At 51.5% G+C, this 22,424-nt stretch overlaps 5 protein-coding genes across 5 annotated transcripts; 3 read left to right on the forward strand and 2 right to left on the reverse strand.

Annotated features, from left to right (window-relative positions):
- Positions 1-1,038: 1,038 nt before the first annotated feature.
- F5B22DRAFT_560683 (uncharacterized protein) lies at positions 1,039-4,759 on the forward strand. Its single transcript, XM_047973046.1, has 2 exons — positions 1,039-1,259; positions 1,358-4,759. Exons 1-2 carry the CDS (start codon positions 1,204-1,206, stop codon positions 4,533-4,535), a joined length of 3,234 nt encoding a protein of 1,077 aa, XP_047825117.1. The 5' UTR covers positions 1,039-1,203; the 3' UTR covers positions 4,536-4,759.
- Positions 4,760-6,256: 1,497 nt separating this feature from the next.
- On the forward strand, positions 6,257-13,235 carry F5B22DRAFT_560730 (uncharacterized protein). Its single transcript, XM_047973048.1, has 2 exons — positions 6,257-8,757; positions 8,855-13,235. The coding sequence occupies exons 1-2, from the start codon at positions 6,567-6,569 to the stop codon at positions 12,700-12,702; spliced, it is 6,039 nt and encodes a 2,012-aa protein (XP_047825118.1). The 5' UTR covers positions 6,257-6,566; the 3' UTR covers positions 12,703-13,235.
- On the reverse strand, positions 13,196-14,575 carry F5B22DRAFT_560747 (uncharacterized protein). Its single transcript, XM_047973049.1, has 2 exons — positions 14,128-14,575; positions 13,196-14,068 (listed from the first exon to the last, which is right to left on the reverse strand). Exons 1-2 carry the CDS (start codon positions 14,315-14,317, stop codon positions 13,689-13,691), a joined length of 570 nt encoding a protein of 189 aa, XP_047825119.1. The 5' UTR covers positions 14,318-14,575; the 3' UTR covers positions 13,196-13,688.
- Positions 14,576-16,350: 1,775 nt separating this feature from the next.
- F5B22DRAFT_630169 (fatty acid desaturase) lies at positions 16,351-18,340 on the forward strand. The gene is made up of 3 exons (XM_047976524.1): positions 16,351-16,773; positions 16,838-17,706; positions 17,768-18,340. Exons 1-3 carry the CDS (start codon positions 16,581-16,583, stop codon positions 18,092-18,094), a joined length of 1,389 nt encoding a protein of 462 aa, XP_047825120.1. The 5' UTR covers positions 16,351-16,580; the 3' UTR covers positions 18,095-18,340.
- A 1,468-nt stretch (positions 18,341-19,808) lies between these two features.
- On the reverse strand, positions 19,809-22,366 carry F5B22DRAFT_630175 (peptidase S8/S53 domain-containing protein). Its single transcript, XM_047976525.1, has 6 exons — positions 21,951-22,366; positions 21,757-21,879; positions 21,023-21,703; positions 20,850-20,959; positions 20,572-20,794; positions 19,809-20,506 (listed from the first exon to the last, which is right to left on the reverse strand). Exons 1-6 carry the CDS (start codon positions 22,189-22,191, stop codon positions 19,959-19,961), a joined length of 1,926 nt encoding a protein of 641 aa, XP_047825121.1. The 5' UTR covers positions 22,192-22,366; the 3' UTR covers positions 19,809-19,958.
- Between the last annotated feature and the right edge of the window lie 58 nt (positions 22,367-22,424).

A 22,424-nucleotide genomic window follows, 5' to 3' on the forward strand; every position in this document is an offset into this window, starting at 1 on the left:
TCATTCAATATCCTGCTCTGCCCTGCTCTGCCCTGCTCTGCCCTGCTCTGTCCTGCTCTGTCCTGCTCATTCATCGTGGGGTTTCAGGTTACTGAGTTCATCGGTACGTGAAACCTTGAACGTCCAAGGAGATGCCGGGCCAATTGCAATCATTGCCGCTATTTTTACCTTGCAGTAACTTACAGTTACCGACAGCAAGAGGCACATACCCAATGCACCACGCTTCTTGCAGCCAATAGCTAACGGGGGTGGTTGTCGATGAGCTGGCAGGTTTCGAGAGACTGCTGGCACTTTGCCGGGTAAGGAAGTACTTGGGTAGGGATTTGCGAATAGGTATGGCCTCGGGACGTGCTCGGCACCTCTGCTGTAGCCACCTATGATGTCTCCATCACACGAGGCCGTTACGTGACATGAGGAACCTTGAAGTGATACCGTCGACGATGTGACAGGTGGTTAAGAAACCATTTGCTAGGTTAGGTAGGTGACGTGACCGCATCACATCATCTACCTAGGCTAGGTAAGTACTCTAGATACCCAACTCGCCCAGTATCTACAGCTAATATCGCTAAATATCGCTAATATCTACCCGATGCAGCTCTGTATGCCTGCCTAGTCAGGTCTAACCTTCCCAGATCTTACCTACCTAATCCAGTAGACGTTCAATCGAAAATAGTCCAAAATAGTCCAGAATAGTGCCAGGCACAGCGACAACCGTTCAGTGAAACAAACCCGACAGGATCCAACCCACTTTTAAAGTCACAACCACCACCACACCACACCACCACCGCCATCATCTTTCTCAATCTTCCCCCATCTTCTCCTCTTCCTATACATCTTTGGACCGACGTCCCTCTCGACACGGCTTTGCTCATTCATGACCCTGTATTGGCAGCGATTCCCATTTCTTTTTCCAACCATCTAGTCCCTTTAATACCCCCATAGTCGGCTTGTGCCTTGTATTTGTACTTTTATCGTTGTAGCCTCGCTTCATCTGTACCGAATGCATCCGTCCCCTCCAGTCTCGCATACCTAATTTTAATCGCCGACGTGCTTTCTGTTGCTATACCTAGGCATATTCTCGACCAACTCCCGTGCGCTCCCCTACACTTGCGCGGGGCCCTAAGACATCTCTTATACTGGATCGAGCCTGCGTTGCGAACTGGTTGCTGTTAGGACATGCTCTGCGCTTGCATTTAGCCAACTATGGATTCTGGATCGTATAATAATGTTCGTAGGGGCACGATGCCTCTGCCCTCGGCGTTAGTTCCACCTGCTCACCTTATCTTCGTCCCTCCCTTTTCCTTTGATTCGTCTGTAAGCCTCTCGCACCCTCACTGACCATCCTGCATCTTGATAGAGGGTCCAATACCTCTTATAAGGCAAATGTGAACCGCACAAAGACACGAAAATGGGTCGAGGCCAAAGTACAGAACTATGATGGCGACGACTGGGGTAATGATTATGATGATGACTACGACGATGGGGATGACCAACCTTACGAACCTGAGCCCATGCCACCCAAGATCACCAAGCCTACCGGTCTACGACAACCAGGCCAAACTGGCCTCCCATCCACACGTACTTTTTCCCAACCATCTACCACCCTGTGGTCAAGCGCCGATTCTCGTGTGCCCGGCCCGTCCTCGCTTCGTAGTCCCAGCGGACCCCCCTCTCTGCATGTGCAGACGCAACCAACCGCTACAGGAACACCACCGCCACCGCACGCTGTCGAGTCAGCCCATCCGGCCACTACCTCTTCACATACGAACGTACCGCCAGGTTCCTATAGTGCAGGGCCGACGACAGTACCATCCAGGTTTCCACCTCGAAAAAGTAGCATGGGCCAACAAGACCGACCTGATATTGATTCCAAGCAGGTATCGAAACTTGATACGAGGCCTGGGTCGAGTTCCAGTAACCGGATTGTGAGGCCAGCCGACATCTATAAGAGAGTAGGCGAGGAGAAGGAGAAGGAGCGCGTATCGATGGAATCGGGACGTCCGAGCTTGGATAGCATACATAACCGGAGCGACGCTCAATTTCGTGCGCCAGGGGATCAACGTCGGCGGACCAGCCTCGAAAGTCACGACGGGTCAGACTCGGCTCGTACGCGGAAGCCAAGCTTGGCACCGGTTGCAGAGCGGAAAAGCGAATATGGGATGGATGGATTTCTTGCGAAAGCCCAGGCCGATCAGCCATCCACAGCACACGAACCAGCTGTGTTAGGTCCTCAACTCGCTATTTCACAGGGTGAGCCTAACGACGAACTGAAGGCTGATCTTATGAAGAGTCGGCGCTTTTCCACAAGCCCTCAACTCCCCACCCTCTCACGCATGTCTGGTTTCGGTGACGATTTTTTTTCGGGTCCCGGCAATAACAGCGCTTGGGCTAGCCCAAGTCTTGTACCCTCCCCCGATAAACAATCACCTCTTTTAGAAGAACCTAAAACAATGGCAGTACCGAACGACGAAGTTCAGCAAGACCAGCCCCTCACCACTAAAGGGAGCACTGAGCCTGACCCAGCTACTACGATTCCCAACAAACATGAAGTCAAGACGGAAGGAACCACGGAGGCAAACCAGCCACAGCTTGGCGGCAATCGTCCCCAGCTCCCAGGTGGATGGGTGTCGGAAAGTACAACCGTTCCAGTGTATTCCGAAGGAGTCATTCTAGCCAACCAGCAACAAGAAACCCATGGTGGTGTCCATAGTACCAACACAGCAACGATGACGAAGAGTGACAGAGGGATAGATGAGGTCTCGCAGGTAACGACGACTCCGAGTTTATCAGCTCCGGCCAATGCCGTAGAAAACGTTTCAGATACCACATTGGCGAGCGTGCTTCGTGCTAAAGAAACGACTGGAGATGCTGACCGACATGACAATGGCATAAGTCTCGAAGATCCAGCTACCAAACAACCTAACATAGCATCCCAATCTCTCCCACCTTTAGAAACACAAAACTTGACCGACCAGTTAGAGTCGCAGTCAAGGCCAACTTCAACTGTAGCCTACAGCAGCGAGAGAGACAATCCTCAAGTTCACCCCGCGTCAACCGATCAGCCAACAGCTGGTCACCCTTCTGGTCCCGAGTTCTCACCGACTGCTCCTCTGAACCCCAACCGGTCACAAGCTGATCAACCCGATCTCCTCATGGCGTCTCACCAGCGCCAATCTACAATCGATACAGTCGAAACTGCATCTTCTGAAAAGGAGAGCGATAAGTTGCGAGAGGAAATCATGAAGTCGCTCAGCCCTACACCGATTTCGCCCGGTTCGAATGATTTACCAACAAAAGGTAACTCAAATACGGCACCTACTCCTGGTAATTTAACGCGAGAGAGCACATATCTATCCGGAGTGTACGATGATTATCTCTCGCTATCCGAAGAGAAATCATTACAAGAACTAAGCCAGGCACACAAGGCTTCCGCTCACATGATCTCGAATGAACCTGCTACCGCTGCGAATGTTTCCACTTCCCTACCCCACGATATACCCTTGTCACAACCAGCACCATTAAGTCCCGTGAAAAGTCCTGCATCGGAAAATACCACCAGGTTAAGGCGATTCTCGTGGCAGCAGGACCCCGAGGAGATGGCCCTGAACCACGCCGAATCCAAGCCAGCGGTGCCAGTAATTTCACCTCACTTGTCAACTGCAGACCAAGTAGACGCGGCCGCTGAACCGGGTTTTAATGCGAATGGGGTCTCGCCAGTTGCTGACCCCTTGTCTCCCGAGAATGGAACAGTAGGGACAATATCACACCAAGTTTCACAAGTCAGCAGTCTCACACCAGATGCTTCTTTGGCTCCAATCGAATTGCCTTCACCTGTCTCTTTCGCGGCGACAAGGAGACCCAACCCTATTTCTGATGTTCCAAGTGCCGTGCGATTGTCCCTCGCCGAAGAAAAGGAAAAAGTGCTCATCGGAGATGTTCAGTCAACGACTTCTGAAACATCTGAGCACCCCGCTCTTCAACAAGCTCTAGAGCCGGCAGGTCGTGCTGCTTCTCCCGTAATTAAAGTCCCGAGCGGGGTCTCGCCTCGACCATCCGTTGAACCGACACCATTCCGCGAGATTTTAAATTTGGGGAGCTGCGAAGAACGCGTCCGGAAGTTTGATGAAACGCGCGAACAGTTCTATGTCATGGAATCGGGTCTCTTAGACTGGTTGGTCCATTTACAAGCCCAATCCGAGCATACTGACATGATGGCAACAAACAATCAGCAGCCGCTGCTATCTAAGACTGGTACACAACAAGCAGCGTCTACTGGAGTAGCTGGCGCGCCCCACAAGGGCGGTCCAACAGCATCGCACACTCGACGAATGTCGATAGGAGGCATGCAACAACTCATGGCTGGACAGGCTGGCGGCTTTGGAGGGTCAGGCAACCAGGTGGGGACGAAGAGCAAGGAACTCCTGCATGCTGCGGGCGCCTTTGGTAATAAGGGCATGAAGTCGGGTATGAAGCTCTTTAACAAGGGAAAAAACAAACTCCGCGAGCGGGCTGCCGGCGATAAGGCTTTTTTCTAGGTATGTTTTCCATTGGCTGCCCGCAGCGCCGGTAGCTGAAACAGGGTTTGAGGCGATGTGTGTGTATTAATGGCAACGACGAGTGGCAGTGAGGTGGCGGCATTGTAAGTAGCAACAGTGTTAGCACATACCCCTGAACGAGATGACGAATGGATGGCAGTACGAGGACCTGCCGTATTACCGTACTACGTACTGATGTCCGCTCCTTTACCTTGTCATCAACATTGGCGCGTTGCATTGCAGTTTTCGAGTGCAACACGTTGCGAACAGTAGTTGATGTCGAGTAACATCCAATTTGCCACACCAGTGGGCAAGTTAGGTGAAATACTTTCTCCAACCTATTCCTCCCGCTGAGCCAATTCAACATCTTCGAGTAGAACTCGGCATGCATAGCTTCTTATTGGTTGAGTCCAGAGATTGTTTCCTGCTTGAGTGACATGGGTCTGAATGCATGCTGCGATCCACGATGTAAACAAATCGACAGTAATTAAATACACACATACGCTGGGTGCTGTCAAGTGTATGACTTACAGTAGTTTAAGATTACGCGCTGTTACAGACGTTTCGCGGAGGAATTTGACATCAAATTACCTTGGGATCAGGATGTAGGTACTCTGTTGTAGCAATGAACTGCTGCGCAACGAACCCAAGTCCTTTATACATCATCATGACAACGCTGCGCATTTGGCATGTACTGGCTGGAAGTCGTCTCAGCGTAGCGACCCCAAAAAAAATGACGGTAAGATGTGTCTATCAGTGCTGCCTACCTGGTTGAGCACTCAAGGTGAGACTACACAGAGCAATGAACATGTCTAGCACCGGATTGCTCATCATGTCACCACCCAAGGCGCAAGCTCCTAAGCGAGCGGAATCAGCCAGCCAGCCAGCACCTTGAACAATATACTGTAATAAACCATTCATTGTTACGCCTCGATCCTTTCACGCTGTGTATCTTGAGCCATCCAAGTAAGTAAATACCGACTGTAAGTACCCGGGCTCCCAACGCCGAGTCATAGATCTACATGTAGTCCTTTATGCAATGGGACTACTCCGTCCTGACTGAGGCTGCGCCGCCGCCATACAGGCGCACATTGCAGCAATCCCGCTTCTGGCGACGGCCCCCTTCCCTGTTTTGCCTTACTGGACTGCCTCAGGGGTCGTAGTAAGGTTGGCGCGCTGCTACTCTACTGCATGGCTACACAGTAGTTACCGCTAGACGCCGAAAGCCTTGTCGCGAGAAGGGCGAGGGTATGAGTAAGGGTATTAATAACGCGCCGGTCCTCTGTTCGCGATATCGACGATACTCTTCAGCGTGGAATGCCGATGCTTCACATGATAATTCCTTACTGCACTGGACTAGGCACCAAGGATCATAAGACGCCTCGACCGTGGACGGGAAGCCGGGAACCATTCAAGGAGACGCCGTATTGACACACATAGATTTCCACGCGCCGCATACAACCCGTTTAGGGAGCGGTGCTTGGGTGTACGGCAAACTCCCCTCCTTATTCAATGAGTTCGTGGGTTTAATCGGCGACACCTCGTTTTAAGTCCAAGCTTTTCATACGCGGGGAAGCCGTCGTTTGTCCGACTCCAAATACCACAACGCCAAGAACAGCCTCTAGAGGCAGTTATCCCAGGTGAAGTACAGACAGACTCCAAAAACAGAGCAAGCTGCCGTCTGCTATATTTATGCTGCTGCTGCTACTACTATCGCTACTATTACTGCCGCGAATTGCGCACGGGCTTGCCTAGTCATGTCATCCTAACCCAAGCGGCGCGAACAATTATAGCTCGGACAGCGGAAGGCGGATGTTGCCATTTTTCATTTCAAAACAGCGGGATTTTGTATCTGACCGTGTCAGCCAGCTACGGTAGCTTATTGGGCCCGTCTGCGACACGAATAGGCAAAGAACGGCGGACTGCTGTAGCTACTGTGTAGAGTGTGACAGGCCCGGGCAAAAGACGAGGGCAAGAGAGGACAAGAAACGGCGGCACGACATTGGGAGGAGGTGCTCGTAGTCTCCATCCATGGACAACCACATCATCGTCGGCCTCATTCCTCGTGGACTCGGGTTTGGCAGACAGGACGATCATCACTTGCCAGGACTAGCATCAACAGTATCGGTACCAAGGACGACAACGGGCCCAGGAACCGGAGGACCACCACCAGGACCACCACCACCACCTTCACCACCATCGGAGCCACCATTGCTCCCACTGGCTAGCGGGAACGATGATTACCGCAATTATCAGGGGCACAAATATAGCAATAAAAAATGGAACCAGCAGCTGGATCGACCAGTGACCGGCGCGCAGCCTGGCCCCAGAACCCTGTCCCAGGCCCTCGCCCATCCCCAATCCGATCTAGCAGAGGCACCCCGACCTGCCCGACCGCCCCAGCTTGATCCATCCCAATCTCCATTTCAATCTCAGTCTCACTGGCACCACCAGGCAGAGCTGGCCGAGCTGGCAGAGCACCAAGCTGAGTACCGAGTCCAAGCCCAGGCCCAAGCCCAGGCATTAGGAGTCCAACAGGGCCAGCAGCAGCACGACGGCGGCGGCCAACAACATGGTGCGGATCCTCTGGCATTGGCATCACAAATTCATCCTCACTCACGTCCTCACTCTTCCTCTGCCCACGCCGCTCCCCATCAAAATCAGCCCTACCACTATCGCCACGCATCTCAACCCCCTCGTCTGCCGCCATTAGCGGCGTCGCTGTCGTCCTTCTCTTTCATCCCCACCTCGTCCTTCGACCCTTTTCGCACTGACGAAGGGGACAGCTACTTTCTCTCGTTTGGTGCCTCGCCGTCCCCAGCCACACCATCCTCATCGAATGCCACGGCTAATTCTGCTGTTCCTCGCTTACCCGCCCAGACGGATGACATAGTCTCACCCATTTCTGAGACACGTTCATCGACACCTGCTTTTCGTAGTTTTGATCGCGCAAGCGAGCTTAATGCCCCCTCCCCTGCTGCTGCTCAATCATCCACGCTTTTCGCAACCATCAGTGCTCTCAAGCGTCAGCCTACCTCCAACTCATCAGCCCACGCCTCACTGCTTGATGATAAAGACTTTGAGCTCACCCTAGGCGTGACCGAGAGACCAGAACACCACGCCACGCCTACGTCTCGGTTCACTTCTGCTGCCATAACGAGTGCTGTCGCGCAGGATGTGGCGCACCTGACAGATGAGAGATCTGACGACTGGTTTAGATTCACAGCGCGGGAGTCCACTCTTTCCAAGCATACTGATTCATTGATCGGAGGGCAGCCAAATATGACAGTCGCCATGACAGCTGACGAGTCAGCAGCCCAGGAACAGCAGCAACAGCCGCAAAGCAGTCATTTCACATCTGCACCATCGTCTTCTTTCACCCCGCTGCCGCCCATCCGTCGAACATCGACGTTTGACGTACTGCGGAAGAAAGGCCTGGTGGACTACGATAGCGACACGGCACCGTCGCCCATTGAGAAAGACAGCCCTGCCATGCCTTCTGGGCCCGTAGATCTGGCACAGCAAGTTAGCAATGGCCAACTGTCTGCATCTCAGGGCGCATCTCGATCTTCCCCACACAATTCTGTGCAGGAGGAGCAGCAGCAGCAGCAACAACAACAGCAGCATCTAGATCTCAATGTCCCTAGTCAAAGTCAACCTGCTATGCCGCAGTATCCTCAAGGCGTCACTGCTGCCGGTCCTGCTGGTCACCCTGGCATGCTTCAGTACCCCGGCATGCAGATGCATCCGCACCAGATGGCCATGGGCCCCGGTGGTGCCGTCGGTCAACAGGTTCCTCATGGTCAAATGATGATCAACGGTCAAGGTCAAACCATCCTCTCACTACCTGGGGGCCGTCGTTGGACCGAACAGAAGTCGACGCTCGCAGAACCACTGAACCCTTCCAACCGTAATCGTCCAGCAAATAGCCCGCGGACGTACACTGCCTATGACAAAGAGACAGAGGGCGAGGGACCGCCATCGCATTTTACTGGTGGCTCATCACAGCCTGTACAGACACGTCCACGAAATGTGAGCAATTCGGCACCTCCAACTGCGGCAACCCGGTTTCCATCGCTGTTCCCCCACCCAGGTGCTGAACAGCCCGCATTCCCACGGAACCACGGTCAGTTGCCTACTGCACAGAATCCCCTGATGCGTCGCCAAAACCCTGGTCTTAGAGACAGCTTGGATGAGAAGTCATTATCTAACGAAATGGATGGTATGTATCTCTCTAGAATGTCGTCGGTGGCCCTCTTCTCCTGGATTGCAAGGAATGCCTGACTTTGAGACTTCAGTGCGCGTTGACCGGATATCAGTTGCAAGTACTACGACTGAAGATATCAATGATAAACCTAGGAGAGGCTCGGGCGCACTATTCAATTTGGGCCATAAGCGTAACTCTAGTAGTACCACTACCGCCCACCAGGCACCCGCCGATGTGCCATTGGAGAAAAAGAAGAATTTCTTTCAACAGGTTACGGGAATGGGCCATTCTCACCCCAAAAACAAGACGAATCTTGGTCCAGCAAGGACTACACCTCTCGACCAGTCCGACCAAGTATCCCTCCCGCCCCAGGGCGACCATGTGCAGAGTAAAAAGAAACTTTCCGAGCTCAAGGGGATGATTAAGGGAGTTGGAAATGCGAAAGAGGGCGCCAAGGATGACCAACCAGTTAGGGTTGAAACTGTTTACGAGTCTAGGGAATCGATGCAAAGCCCACCTCGCAACTTCACCGCGCCGCAGGGGATGCAAGGTGCCCCGAGGCAGCCAGTTCCTTTTGGACACGCACCGCAAGCCGGGTCATTTGGTTCCCCAGTACAACAAGCACAGATGTCTGGGCCTCAGGTGTCAATACAACCTCACCCATCACAGATGGGGCAGCCTGGAGCGACTAGCCCGCCTCCCTTCATGACCGTTGGTCGAGCCAGTACATCAGGTCCTCAACCGAGTTTGAACCACCCGGTGAAGGGCGACGATAGTGGGAAGAAGGGCTCTGCAGGTGGTTTCCTAGGCGGTTTGTTCAGCAAGCAAGGAAATAAAGCGAAGGATGCGAAACCCCAATCTCCCCAGCAAATGCCGCCGTCTGGTCCTCGGCCCCCGCAACCACCGATGCAAGCTGGGTATCTTCCGTTTCGCCCCGGGCAAATGCAGCTACCTGGGCAGCAACTCGGCCCACACCCGATGCTTGCCGGCCAGCCGCCCGTTCAACGCGGTCCTCCGGGTCAGTCTCCATCGCCAACACTATTCCATGACCCGACCCTGCCCTCTCCGTCTGTCCAGACAGCACAAGCAGTTGCCATCCGCCGCCCTTCCGAAATCACCGTTTCCTCTCAAAGTGGAGCCCAACAATCATCTAATCAGCGGCCTGGTATGGGCTCGCCACGAGCATCTTCAGGCGTGTTCAAGCAGCAAGCTAGTCCTGCCTCGATTGGACCGAGATCAGGCCAAATGGGACCACAGAATGAGGGAGAATCAACACAGACCTCACCCCAACTTTCTGATGATTCCCCACTTGAAGGCCCCGCCATTGGAAACCTAGGGGCGATTCCTCGTGCCTCGCCGAATCGGAAACCTGTTGGGGGTGGTAACCCTCGAGGAGATGTCCCGACTATGACATCAGCTATTTCACCCGCCGTAACGAGGTTAGCAGAATCGCCATCGTCATCCCCAGGACCAGGTCAGCAGCGAGCACCAAGCCAACTATCACATGTCCAGCAAAGTCCTCAGCTAGAGTCGTCAAGTGGGTTCAAGGATATGCGCCAGCCGTCACTCCCTTCACCAGGACCTTCTCCTGCACCCTCGCAATCTAATCAGTCGACTTCGTCTAGGTTGCAGGGAGATCAATTTTCTCGCGATTCCCCTGATCTACGGGAGCCAGGACAAGGCATCGGCGGGTTTCCAAACGGTCTCGGCCTGTCCGGCCCAATGAATTCGCCCGGGTATGGCGGTGCGCCAAATGGGTTGCCATGGGGCCCGAATGGTGTCCGACCGTCAGCACCTCCCCTGATTTCTCCTTCGGCTGCCGCACGCGCCCAGCCTTCCCATGATCCCAGTAGCCCCGTCCCCTCGATGGACCAAGGCAAATTATCCAAGTTTTTTGGTGCCTATGATGGCGGCAAACCCGCCGCGCAGCCACAGGCCAATAAGGAGAAAAGTGCCGCGTCCAAGTTCCTTGGCGCTTTTAAGAGAAGCTCCAAGCAAAATGAAACGATTCAACATCAAGAACGTCCTCAAACAAGCCCACGAACATCACAGCAAGGTGGCCCTGGCTCTGGGCCTGCAATGGGAACATTAGGCCCTAGTGGTATGCCAACAACTTCAGGTATCCCTCCAAGACAACCTCAAATGGCAGCACAACCTGGACAGGGCCGCGGTTCGCTCCACCCACAGATAGCAGCACAACAAGTCCAAGGTGGCAGGGGACAGCTCAGTCAAATACCTCCTCAAGGTATACCGACATTCGCACAGGCCGGACGAGGCCAGATCCCGCCGGGTATGATGGCACAAGGCGGACGCGGCCAAATGCCACCGCCAATGTTCGCTGGGGCTAGTCCTATGCCACCCCAGATGCAACGTCCTGCGACTACTGGGAAACAAGGAAACGAACGTCAATATGACCAAGTCCCTATTCCCAGGGGTTATGAAGCTGTACATGGCTACGGTCCCGGTGGCATGTTGGCTTTTTCGCCCTACAACGCCGGTCGTCCGGGCCAAGCACCTATTCAGTACGCGCCGTACGCGCAATACCCTCCAGCATTAGCGCCGGGGTTCCCGCAAGGTCAATGGGACCCCCGTATGATGCCGTTCTCACCAGCAGGTTCACCACCCGGCGCTGTTCTCCAGCCTGGAGCCCCTCGATTTCCACCTCAGGGCGTGCCTAATAGCATGCCATATCAGGTTCCCCCTCAACATCCGCAGCTTTCGAGCCCAACGAAAATTACTTCCCCTACTCCCCAGGCTCCCCAACCCCCTTCGAACCAAGGTCAACAGGCACCAGGTATCCCCCAATCATACCCGGTGCAACAACTCAGCCAGCCAGTACCGTCGGTGCACGGTCAAATGCCCACCCAGTTTGCCCAAGGCGTACAACTCCAACAAGGTCAACCACAGGGGCAAGGGCTTCAGCGAGAACCCAGCCCCGACTCAAAACCTCAGCCTTATAGCTGGTCGGGAACCCCCCAGAACACACAGAGTCCGGCAACTTCTGTTCAGCAATTAGATCCGCCAACACCCAATCTACTCCCCCAGACCAACGTACGAGCTGTTTCAAGCTCGGCCAGTCCGGCCAGCAATGGAATGTTGACTCCTCAGTCCCAACATACTGCTGCTACAGCTCCTAGCCAGCCTTCCCAATCGCAGCCAACGCAAGCTACTCTCGCCAGCCAAACACCACCCGTCAACCGTCCCGTCGATCCCTCCGGCAAGACTCCACCTCATGAACAGTCCCAAGCGGCCAGGGCGCCAACCACGAGTTCCAATTCCAGCACCAACGGGCTTCTCCGATCTCAGGACGCTGCTCGTTTGACAAGTCGTATGTCTGTCTCGAAACCAATAACGACGAATGTTAGCTCGGAGAAACCAGCAGACCGCACTTTGACCGTCAGCCCAGAGCCGTCTGGACCGCGCCACGGTCCTATACACCAAGTCTCAGAACAGAATCTCGGTGAGGGTGTAAATACCGACGTGCGAGATGACATCTACGATGCCACGCCACGATTAGACAGCTCCACGCCTCGGCAAATTTCTTCTCGGGGAGAAGATCAGGCACATGAGAATACCAAGTACGCTGCTTCGGATCACAAGGGCCACCACAGCGCTGCCATCAATGGAGCTATAGCTGGGGTTGGTCTTGGTGTTATTGTTGGCGCTGGTGCTTCTGCTGTCGTCTCTGCACCACCCGTCGTCACAGAGGACAATATGAGTTTCCTCGATGGGCCGGACTCGGAGCCAGATGAAAATAAACCGGAGGAAGACAAGGTTTCGCCGCCGCCGCAAATAGCTACTACAGTGCCTGAGCCCGAGGAGAAGATCCTTGTCGATCAACCTGTTGAACTGGCTGCTGTTAATGATGTCGATGATGGCATCCCGATGATGAGTGCCACGTCGTATCCTGGGCAAGAATGGAATCCATATGGTGCGGGCGAGTTTGGGGATTGGGAATGAGTCCCGTAATACTGGACATACGGATCACAGCAAAATGTCGAGTACCTGACATCTGCTAGCCGGTGGTATTCGCATATGAGTGTCTGTCAGTTCCAACTCAGTAGTGTGGGTTTTGCTTGGGCCGCCTCCTGGTATACCGTCGTCCAAGCTTGTTCACGATGCTTTCAATGCGTATCGTGCAGAAACCCTGAGGCGCAAAGTTACTTGCCTATTTATCTTGGATACTACCATGACGCTGGAATACTCCGTTAATCTCAACTACCTACCTACCTACCTACCTACCTACCTATCTATCTATGTATCTGTTCATCATCCACGCCACACGTTCAAGGAGGCGATCTGTACGACGGCGAGATATCTATTCAACGGCCACGATTATTCATTTATATACCAAACCATACTCACTATACTTCATACTCGATAGTATTTGATATCTACTTGTTCTACATACATACCTACATGCCTACCTATCTGATACGCACGCATAAGAGCGCTTGTATATACCCGCCGCTCTGCTTTTCGGACCTTTCCTTTCTTTTTGTCAGAACACGGTATGTCTTTTAGTTTACGGACTTATTACACACTCATCGAGCCTCATATACATACCCAGACTTTTTGGCAAAAGCGTTTCTTGGTTAAAGTCGAGAATTTCAGGCCCAAGAGACAGGCTGTGTGATGATTTAGATTGAAAAGATTTGAAGAAGTTTCTGGACAGCTTACTGGGTAGCGAGCACTGCAATTAATAGAAACGCGAACGACTGCTTTAACGTTGAGAAATGCAGATTACCTGGTTAGCGGCTGGGTTTATATGGTTCTTGATACGAAACGCAGGGAAGTGAGATAGATGTGTGTAGTGATGCTACAAGAATCCCACAATTCTTTAGAATCTTGTGCCCATTTTATTTAGTTGTAGTAAAGATGACGCAAATTCTAATTTCGCCGTGTTGCGGGTGTACTTGGTACCGTAGGTATCAAGCTACCTAGCCTCAATAAAGTACAAGTTCCCCTTCCTTCTTCCCTTCTCCTTCTACCTTCTTCTTCCAATCCTCCAAAAGACCCTTGAAGATGGGGACCACGATTTTATCCACGTTAGGCGGGACCTCGATGCCCGCGGGCAGTGGCTTTCGATTGGCTTCAGCGCCTGCGGCCCATAGCACCGGCGGAGAGGTTGCCGAGTCCGCGTGTTGCTCGTACAGCGTCTCAGCTTGCTGTTGCGTGAAGCCACGCCCGAATAATACCGCCCGTGCAGGCTGGCTATAGTTGCCTGACCCCACGCTGTTGGTGGGTGCGGCTGGGGGTGCTTCACCCTTGAGGAGGTAAGGCAGGTCGGCCTGTGCTGCTTCGTAGGTTTGGATGAAACGCACGACTAGGAGGTGTTAGTTGCAGTTACAAAAGAGAGAGAGAGAGAAAAGGGAAGGCTCGTACTGTCCCAGTCTGGTCGGAGAGCTTCCGCAACCGACCGGCCTATCTCGGTGTGGATGCCGATTAACACGATCGGAACAGGTGACGGGAGTGTGGACGACGACATGGTAGCCTGGAAACTAGGTGACAACGATGTGAATATCCTTTTGGATGGTAGGGTTGCACTGGTGCGGAGAATGCGGGCCGAGAGCATGTACTGTATATATTGAGCATTTGACTTTATAGAAGTATTTAGCGATAGACTTCTGACGACGATGCTATTTGCCGTGCCGTTGCGGTTTTATAGAAGAGCTGAGCTGAGGTGATATAGCCTCACATAGGTAATAACCTCCCGCGCCGTCTAGTGTGTCGCTCAGTCTCAGCTTTCCACCCCACTGTTACCCGACACTCGCTATCTTGTTCGTCCGTACTGCGGGATCATCAATACAGAATTACTAGCTGACATATATGCCCGTGAACCGTACGATTCCGCGTCGCTGTCCGACGCAGCGGCCGAATTGACTCGAGTGATCATTGGCTGGAGAATGCTGGCGTCATTGGCGTGTGGAAGGGTGTGTCCCCACCTTCGGTGCCGAAAGGCAATGCCATGCCGCCATCTACAGTACGTAGAAGGCGTGATGTGAAGACTACGTATGCGACTGGCATCAGATCAGCATCTGCCTATGGATGTCTGGGCCGACGGAGTGAACTGATCGCGACTCCTTGGAGTTCAGTTCACATTAGTATGTATGTGTGACACGGGACGCGTATGGGCTTTAATGTCGGGTGCTTGCCGCACTTGTCGAGGTCTACCGTACGAAGTAGACTCGCTGTTGTGAATCGCGGCGTGATTTCTGACTTGCGACATTCGTCCATTCTTATCACCCGCTCGCCATTTCAAATTTCGCTCCGAGACAAACGTTTTTAGGAGAAACAGCCTGCATACTCCCATGTTATCGATACTGTCAACTCTCATTCTACAGACGTTGAATGACGACGAGAGGCAAGCGACGCAGCGAGCACATGAGAGGGTTGAAAGAGGAGAATGCTGTGATTGAGACCAATCAAGATATCCCTCATGACCACAATGCAGCAATATACTTCTTTTGGCGTTCTCATAATCGGGACTTGACGACAATCATGTTGCTCGCCTTGCTCCCTAACTGGCATACCCTCTGTTACAATTGATATAATTTTGCTTTGGGCGTAGTGACTTTGCTTAATAGCTGGGACTCGCCGTGTACTCGGGCCATGAAAAATTAACAGCAAACAATTGCGCTTTGGTGGTGTCGCATCACAAACATCAAGAGTTCAGCTACAGTGCGTTTAAGACTCATGATAGTTAAGGAACTTGCCTACAGCACCATAATATTTTCAGTTAGCAATTAATCACCTCTCGTTATCATGCCGCCCATTCGAGTGACATAAGCCTCAAATGCTCACCTCAGGCATATCATCTTCAAACAAGGTTAACCGATCTCCTATACGTTTGCGCTTCTAGTGCGCTGGGTTACTTTTAGTACACCCATTCATCGCGAGTTTTCACAATATACACAGTACTGTGTATAGCAACTTTGAATGAAGCGGTAATGTTTCTCAAGGAATTTACTTTACCTTGGGTTGGATCTCAATGCAGCCTGATACCTGTAATTAAGGAATGACCCCTTACTTCCTGCAAATTTCATCACACCATGGCCAGTAATAGCCTTAACGGGATAAACAAGCCTTCGGATAGCGGCGCTGACTACGTAGTACATAGTAGGTAGGTAGTGAGGAACGTTCCTCTAATGCGACAAATACCGGGTCTAGACCCTTTTCATGCCACCCTGAGTTAGGTAGTGTAGAACGCATCAGAGACACGCATGTACCTATCCTCGGCAGTGCCTCCTTACTTGTATCATATACGACGAAGCGGCAAGGTCATACAGACTGGCGCTCTGGTATCAAACCGCTATTGTAGAGGTGGTAACATAATTCAAACCAGTGCCACTCCAAACGGTGCACATTTAGACACATTTTGTTGCTCATCGCTTCAAGTTTACCAGACCATGTGGGTCTGTCTTACTACCTAGGGTCAAAGTACGGTACTAACACAAAGACCCTTTGTACTTGTACCTGATAGTGATGCTAGTTAGCGAGGTCCGCCACGAGATGGCGAATCATAGGGTGATACTCTGGCGCCATAAATGGAATAGTAGCTCCTCTTCGTCCAGGCATATGTAGAGAGACTTAGACTTTATCAGGAGATGGTATGCTGTTATACCTACCGTGTTTCGAAGATTTCGCTTTCTAGAAACCCAGGCGAGCCCAGGGTGAAGCCCCTATGTTTATCGTGCATACATCCCCACATGGTCGTCAATATGACGGATCCAGCCGATACCGACTTTTTTTTCTTTCTTTCGGCGCTGCTTTGTTTACCATGTAGGTAGTGTTGAGCTTCATCCCGGCCGCCTCAACGCTCTTATCGCTGCTCTGTTATGTCTATGGATTCCACTATCTTTCTCAGTCCGGAATTAACGCCGTCGGACCGGCTCATTTTGGAGAACTTGGCCCACGACATCCGAGCCCATCACCAGTCTCCTAATGGAGCCGTGAACGCCGCTGTCAAGACCACCGGTTTACCCGGAAGCCAGCCGTCAAAGCCAGAGCATGGAGCGGCCAATGGAGGAGGTATGCTGGCCCAACACTTCTGAATTTCCTAGTTTTTAAAACATCTAATCTCACCATCATTCAGTCCTCGGTCGTGAGACATGTAAACTGTCTGAAGACCGAGACAGTCGCGATGTAGCTACACTCACCGGTCTAAACGACCCAGTAAGCCAGGACTTTGAACCGACTGTCTTTTCATCATGGGATATGAGGGATCTGAAAACGCGCTTACCTCCTAGGGTGTATCAAGACATACTGCTACCTTACGTATCATGGGCTCAGACGGTAGCAAGATACAAGACAGACGTGGTAATGGTCACGCATCTGATTATGTACTTCACCACGTCCCTCCCTAGCGCTATATGGTTATTCTACCGCTTCTCCTACCTGCATGGCATCGCCCATGTGCTCTTGCAGGGATGGTATATAGGTGCATATACGCTCCTGCGGCATCAACATATACATCAGAGAGGCGTCCTTGTCAAGCGTTCTTGGATGCAGCTCTTTGACCATGCATTTCCCTATGTCATGGATCCCCTGATGGGCCACACGTGGAACAGCTACTTCTACCACCACGTCAAGCACCACCACGTTGAGGGGAATGGCCCTGACGACCTCTCCTCCACCGTCCGCTATCAGCGAGACAACATTTGGCATTTCGCTCATTACGTCGGCCGATTTTATTTCTTTGTCTGGTTAGACCTGCCTCTTTACTTCGTGAGAAAGGGTAGGTGGACAACAGGTCTTCGCGCAGCTTTCTGGGAACTGCTCAACTACACGGCTATCGTGCTTCTTCTTCGACATAACTTCAAGGCGAGCCTCTTCACCCTTCTCATCCCGTTGCTCGTCATGCGTCTTGGTCTCATGGTGGGGAATTGGGGTCAACACGCATTCGTGGATGCCGACGAGCCTGACTCCGACTACCGCTCTAGCATCACACTGATAGATGTACCCGTAATTAGCCCGCTTCTCTTTCAATTATCTGTCTTAAAAAAACTAATGCATCGAATCTTAGAGCAATCGGTACTGTTATAATGACGGTTATCATACGTCGCATCATCTCAACCCTCTACGGCACTGGCGGGATCACCCAGTTCACTTCCTCCAGAGCAAGGAAATCTACGGTTGCGAGCATGCGCTTGTCTTTCACAATATTGATTACCTTATGATCACTGTTCGTCTCATGATGCGTGATTATGAACATCTCGCCCAATGCCTCGTGCCTATCGGTGACCAGATCGATATGACGATAGAGCAGCGTGTCGCTATGCTCAAACGTCACACGCGGAGATTCAGCGAAGAGGAGATCCGACAGAAATTCGGTGTAGCAAAGGGCCAGTGACCGAAACTAGATGCGGCAATGCAGTTGGATATTGAGTCTAGCACCATCATGTACTAACAAAGGTGCGGTATTGAGGTGTCACTCTATCTAACTACATAAATCATACTATCTTCACTGATAGAGTAATTACTAGATGATTAGAGAAAAAAGCCAGGATAGATAACCTAGTGATAGACTTAAATTTCAATATCAAGAGCTGAGAGTCCTCTTACCAGCACCAATAGGACGAACTCGTGTTTTCTCACATAATCTTGCCGGATTTCTTGATTAAATAAGACTCCGAGTCGCACGGTCGGCATGTGGACTCCGAGTGAGACATGGCCGTATCATTACTCAAGCCTTGCTACTTCGAATACAACTGAAAAAAAAACATTGATAATTTCAATATGGTCGCTGTTTGGCTTGGTCGCTCGGCGGGTCTGTAAAGTGTTCGGCAGTGCTGTACTGTTATGCCGGACAGCATTCTGCCTTGACTTTTCGACGTCATGCTGCTAGATGTCGTTCAGGGGCGTTTGTCGGCGATCTTGGGGTGGTGTATAGCAAACGGTACCTTTGTACAATGGACACTGTCCTTAGATATCCCCCCTACGGCGATGATTTTGGTCCTCTTCCAGACATTCTTGTCAACTCTAAAGTCTCCTTAAAGATCACGCAGTCCGAACGGCGCATTCACCCTTTGTTTAACTTTCGTCTTGAATGGCCGAACAGAGTGAGTATTACTTACATAACGATCGGTTCCGTTACTAATCATCTCCGTGGTTTTTATCGCGTCATCTGCTCTTCGTTTCGCCGCTCTCCTAGTAAGAAGAATTACCTACGGCTTGGTCCTACAGGCCTCGTCCTCTTGATAATTGACATCGTGACGTTTGATGAGGTATCAGCAGCAATATAGGTAAGCGAATCTGATGCATCCTCGTAGCATGAAGTCCCCATTTCTTCTCGCTTACTCTCTGTTCACGCCCGAGGACCAGAAGCAATAGTTAGTAATCAAATTCAGTGTATTCGGTTTGCGCATACGTTTGTCCCCTTGAGGGTCACTGATCCGAAGGCAAAATTACTTTTCTTGTCTCTCTTTCGCTGAGGGTTATGACATAGATAGTGCTACAGATTATCGACCTATAGGTTGCAACTACCCTATCGGTATTGGTAGCTTATCCTTGATGGTGGTCAGTATTTTCTTACACTGGGTACTAGCAAACACGATCTATGTTCTAGTATCAACGAGGGTTAAGTATAATATTCTTTTTCCACCTCTATCTACTTGTATGATCGATATCTAGCATTCAGTGATAGCCCATAGTACACATGTTGCCCTACACGGGGTAGGGTGACCCTTCGTCTCATTGTATCGCACACAACCTTACTTGCCTCTATCTATATGGTTTCGCACATAGTATCTAGAAAAGGTAACGTAGCATAGGTTATTATTACTCACATGATTATTACAACCCAATCCCAAGTGATCCTAATCTACCACCTGAGGCATTTCTTACCTTGATGACAGTGTCGATCGCGCATCATTCGATTGAGGTATTGTTCTTGTCGCACAGGAGGGACTTACAACTAATAGCTCCCACGAAGTACCCGGCCACAGGCAAGGAATTCATTGTCCTAACAAGCTAAGATAATCTACGAGCAAAATCGTGCAATTGGATACAGGCAGAGCTAATTCTAGTCTGCCTGGCTGTTACCGAAGGTGGAGTTTAGAGTGAAGTTGAAGAGGAATAAAGTACCCTATTCTACATGATATCATGTACTTTATAGTGTAGTATCAACCACAGGATATATATACATATATAGCTCTATATAACCACTCTCAGTAGATTCACATATAAATATGAACTTCATTCTATCTCGCGCTCTTTCAAGGAAGTTGTAAGAAGATGGGTAACAGTTTCTCGTAGTTAGGCGTACCCAGACCTGTTACTGGGTCCCAACCCGGGGTTGCGTTGAACCCACCCGTACCACAGCCAGGATTGTTACCAATGGTGATATCATTGAAAGCTTCGGGATGCTTGTAGAGGGTTGGGTTCAGGAAACCAATAGGGCCCTTGCCAATCGCGATGCGCGCCTCGTTCAACAACGTCACGATGCCGGCGAAGATCGGGGCGCTGGCGCTGGTTCCGCCGACACCGTACGTGGAACCATTCCAGACCGTAGCGACGTTTAACCCGATTGCCGCCACGTCGGGAAAGCCGCGCGCTTTGCCGGTGTCGTTGTACACATTGGGCCCATAGTTGGGGGCGTAGTTTTTCATGAAGTGGCGCACGGCAGAAGCCTGGTACGAGGGTACGGGGAAGTAATTCGAAAAACCACCGCCGGAATAATACGCGTTAGCTGGTCCCGAGCCAGGGACTGAGACTGCGCGTTCTCCGCTGTCGGTGTCGTTGCCGAGGAGCGTGGTGGCGCCCACTGTTGTGAACTGTCAGTGCTATACGGTCAAATCAATGAGGAGGAATGAAGGCGATGTGACTTACCAGTGGTAATGTAGGGGCAGTTACCGGGGAAAGAAGGCGAGTATCTAGTTCCATTGTTGTCGACAAACTGCTTCTCCGCGTTGAGGCATGAGTTGGGATAGCCCGCGTTGTACCGGTTGGCCACACCAGAGTCACCGCTCGCGTAGATCACGCTCACGCCTTGGAGCGCTAGCTTCATCCATTCATGGCACTGGCGAACCTGATAGAAATATGGTAGAGCTCCCTTGAGGACTTGCATGAGCATCCTCGACGTATCGGTGTGGGGATGACATTCTTACTTCAATTTGACCATAGCTCACAGATATGACGTTGGACTTGGGCGCTCCACCGCACTGTAGGGGGCCCTGGTAGCCCGCCTCATTTGCATTCGGGTCGGGGTAGGCCGGATCTTCAGAAACATGAGTGTTAGTTATACTCTCGAAGTTTATTCTTCAGAAATTGCACTACTCACCCACATATGGCTGATCGCCGCCCTCGTACGTGCAGTAACTCTCGTCAAGAGCATCGAGGAAGATGTTGAAAGTTCCAACGCTGTCGACGTTGATGCCGTCGCCGACTTGGTAATAGCGGACCTGTTGCGGATGCACAATAGCATATGCCGCTTGTACGTCTAAAGCTGCCTCGACACCCGATCCTTGGGAGATCGTAGTTAGGTTTGCCGTCAAGCCACCATCAATGGCGACGAATTCTGGTCGAGTGTCTGCGGAGATCTCAGGCGTCGTGAAATTCTTGAAGTACAGCGGCAAATCGGGCTCGTAGAGATAGTCTGCCCATTCCGCTATGCCAATCTTGTTACTCTCCGCAGCCGTTTTACCTACGGGAAACTTGTACAGCTTGCGCAGACATTCAATGGTGATTAGCTTTCCGCAGGGCAGAGAGCCCAAAGACGCGCCTCCTGGAATGATAGCCATTGCGTCACGTCCGTGGTTAGTGTTTGCGACGGGCTTGAGGCCATCTAATTGCACTGTGGGCATCACGAAGTCGATGTGCTTCTGGACATGCTCTGGTAAACTATACGTGTCGACGGCGAGTCGAAGCCCTCCATTTTTAATGTGCCGGTAGTGCCAGTACTCTGTTGAGAAAAGATTCTCCGCCTCTTCGACGGTACCATCAAATTGTACCCAGTTGTGGCCTATAGAAGGTGAGTTTATAGAGTACGAAATGAGCTCAGACTCAGTTGCTCACCTTTAGATAGTGAGATCCGCGGGCGTTCAATTCCTGAATCGACAAGCCATTTCACTACGGCGAATTTCGATTCAGAGGATGGAGAGAACTTGTTGGCCACCTCCTTGGCGGTCCAATGCTTGCCTGAGTGAGCACGATTAGCGGTATTTACGATGTGATGTTTGATGGGTAACCGGGTATCTGAATTAGCATACCAAAGTTTGGTGAGTTGGGGTCAGAAACGTCATGAATGTACTTCTCTGCGTTTTCTAGATTGCGCTGACGAAGGCCAATGCGGATTGGTAGCACTTGGTTTGGGGCGGCGCGATCGCGCTTTTCCCAGAAATGCGGCTCGCCATCCCGCTTTTCGTGCAGCACGTGCTTATTCGCTGATGGAGCTGCCAAAGCTGTTACGGCAGAGGAAGTAAACGCTATGACGAACGTCGAGAAACGCATGTTGGAGAAGCTGACTTCAGCAAGTCTGGGAAGCCAAGACAGCCAAGAGATAGCCAAGATAGCTAAGGAAACACCATCAGAGCTCTAGTGTTGGGACCCAAAAGCTTGATTTTATACTCACAGCGCAACGCGGGGAAAGCATTGATTGATCAAATACTTGCTTTGACAATCTCTATCTAGTGTAGTGTATATGATGCCACATGGGCTGTGAAAAGCTCTCGTATCACCGAGCT

Source organism: Xylaria bambusicola, assembly GCF_022495145.1.
Source record: "Xylaria bambusicola strain CBS 139988 unplaced genomic scaffold F5B22scaffold_86, whole genome shotgun sequence".
Taxonomy (NCBI): Eukaryota; Fungi; Ascomycota; class Sordariomycetes; order Xylariales; family Xylariaceae; genus Xylaria; species Xylaria bambusicola.

What these genes read in the sequence shown, in the direction of transcription:
- F5B22DRAFT_630175 (XM_047976525.1), bottom strand. Translation starts at nt 22,191, where the DNA reads ATGCGTTTCTCGACGTTCGTCATAGCGTTTACTTCCTCTGCCGTAACA. An exon ending in GCGGATCTCACTATCTAAAG is followed by an intron (nt 21,704 to 21,756) that starts GTGAGCAACTGA and finishes CACCTTCTATAG; the next exon opens with GCCACAACTGGGTACAATTT. An exon ending in CTGCCCCTACATTACCACTG is followed by an intron (nt 20,507 to 20,571) that starts GTAAGTCACATC and finishes AGTTCACAACAG; the next exon opens with TGGGCGCCACCACGCTCCTC.
- F5B22DRAFT_560747 (XM_047973049.1), bottom strand. Translation starts at nt 14,317, where the DNA reads ATGCTCTCGGCCCGCATTCTCCGCACCAGTGCAACCCTACCATCCAAA. An exon ending in TCTCCGACCAGACTGGGACA is followed by an intron (nt 14,069 to 14,127) that starts GTACGAGCCTTC and finishes AACACCTCCTAG; the next exon opens with TCGTGCGTTTCATCCAAACC.
- F5B22DRAFT_560683 (XM_047973046.1), top strand. Translation starts at nt 1,204, where the DNA reads ATGGATTCTGGATCGTATAATAATGTTCGTAGGGGCACGATGCCTCTG. An exon ending in ACGATGCCTCTGCCCTCGGC is followed by an intron (nt 1,260 to 1,357) that starts GTTAGTTCCACC and finishes GCATCTTGATAG; the next exon opens with AGGGTCCAATACCTCTTATA.
- F5B22DRAFT_630169 (XM_047976524.1), top strand. Translation starts at nt 16,581, where the DNA reads ATGTCTATGGATTCCACTATCTTTCTCAGTCCGGAATTAACGCCGTCG. An exon ending in TGGAGCGGCCAATGGAGGAG is followed by an intron (nt 16,774 to 16,837) that starts GTATGCTGGCCC and finishes ACCATCATTCAG; the next exon opens with TCCTCGGTCGTGAGACATGT. An exon ending in TCACACTGATAGATGTACCC is followed by an intron (nt 17,707 to 17,767) that starts GTAATTAGCCCG and finishes ATCGAATCTTAG; the next exon opens with AGCAATCGGTACTGTTATAA.
- F5B22DRAFT_560730 (XM_047973048.1), top strand. Translation starts at nt 6,567, where the DNA reads ATGGACAACCACATCATCGTCGGCCTCATTCCTCGTGGACTCGGGTTT. An exon ending in ATTATCTAACGAAATGGATG is followed by an intron (nt 8,758 to 8,854) that starts GTATGTATCTCT and finishes ACCGGATATCAG; the next exon opens with TTGCAAGTACTACGACTGAA.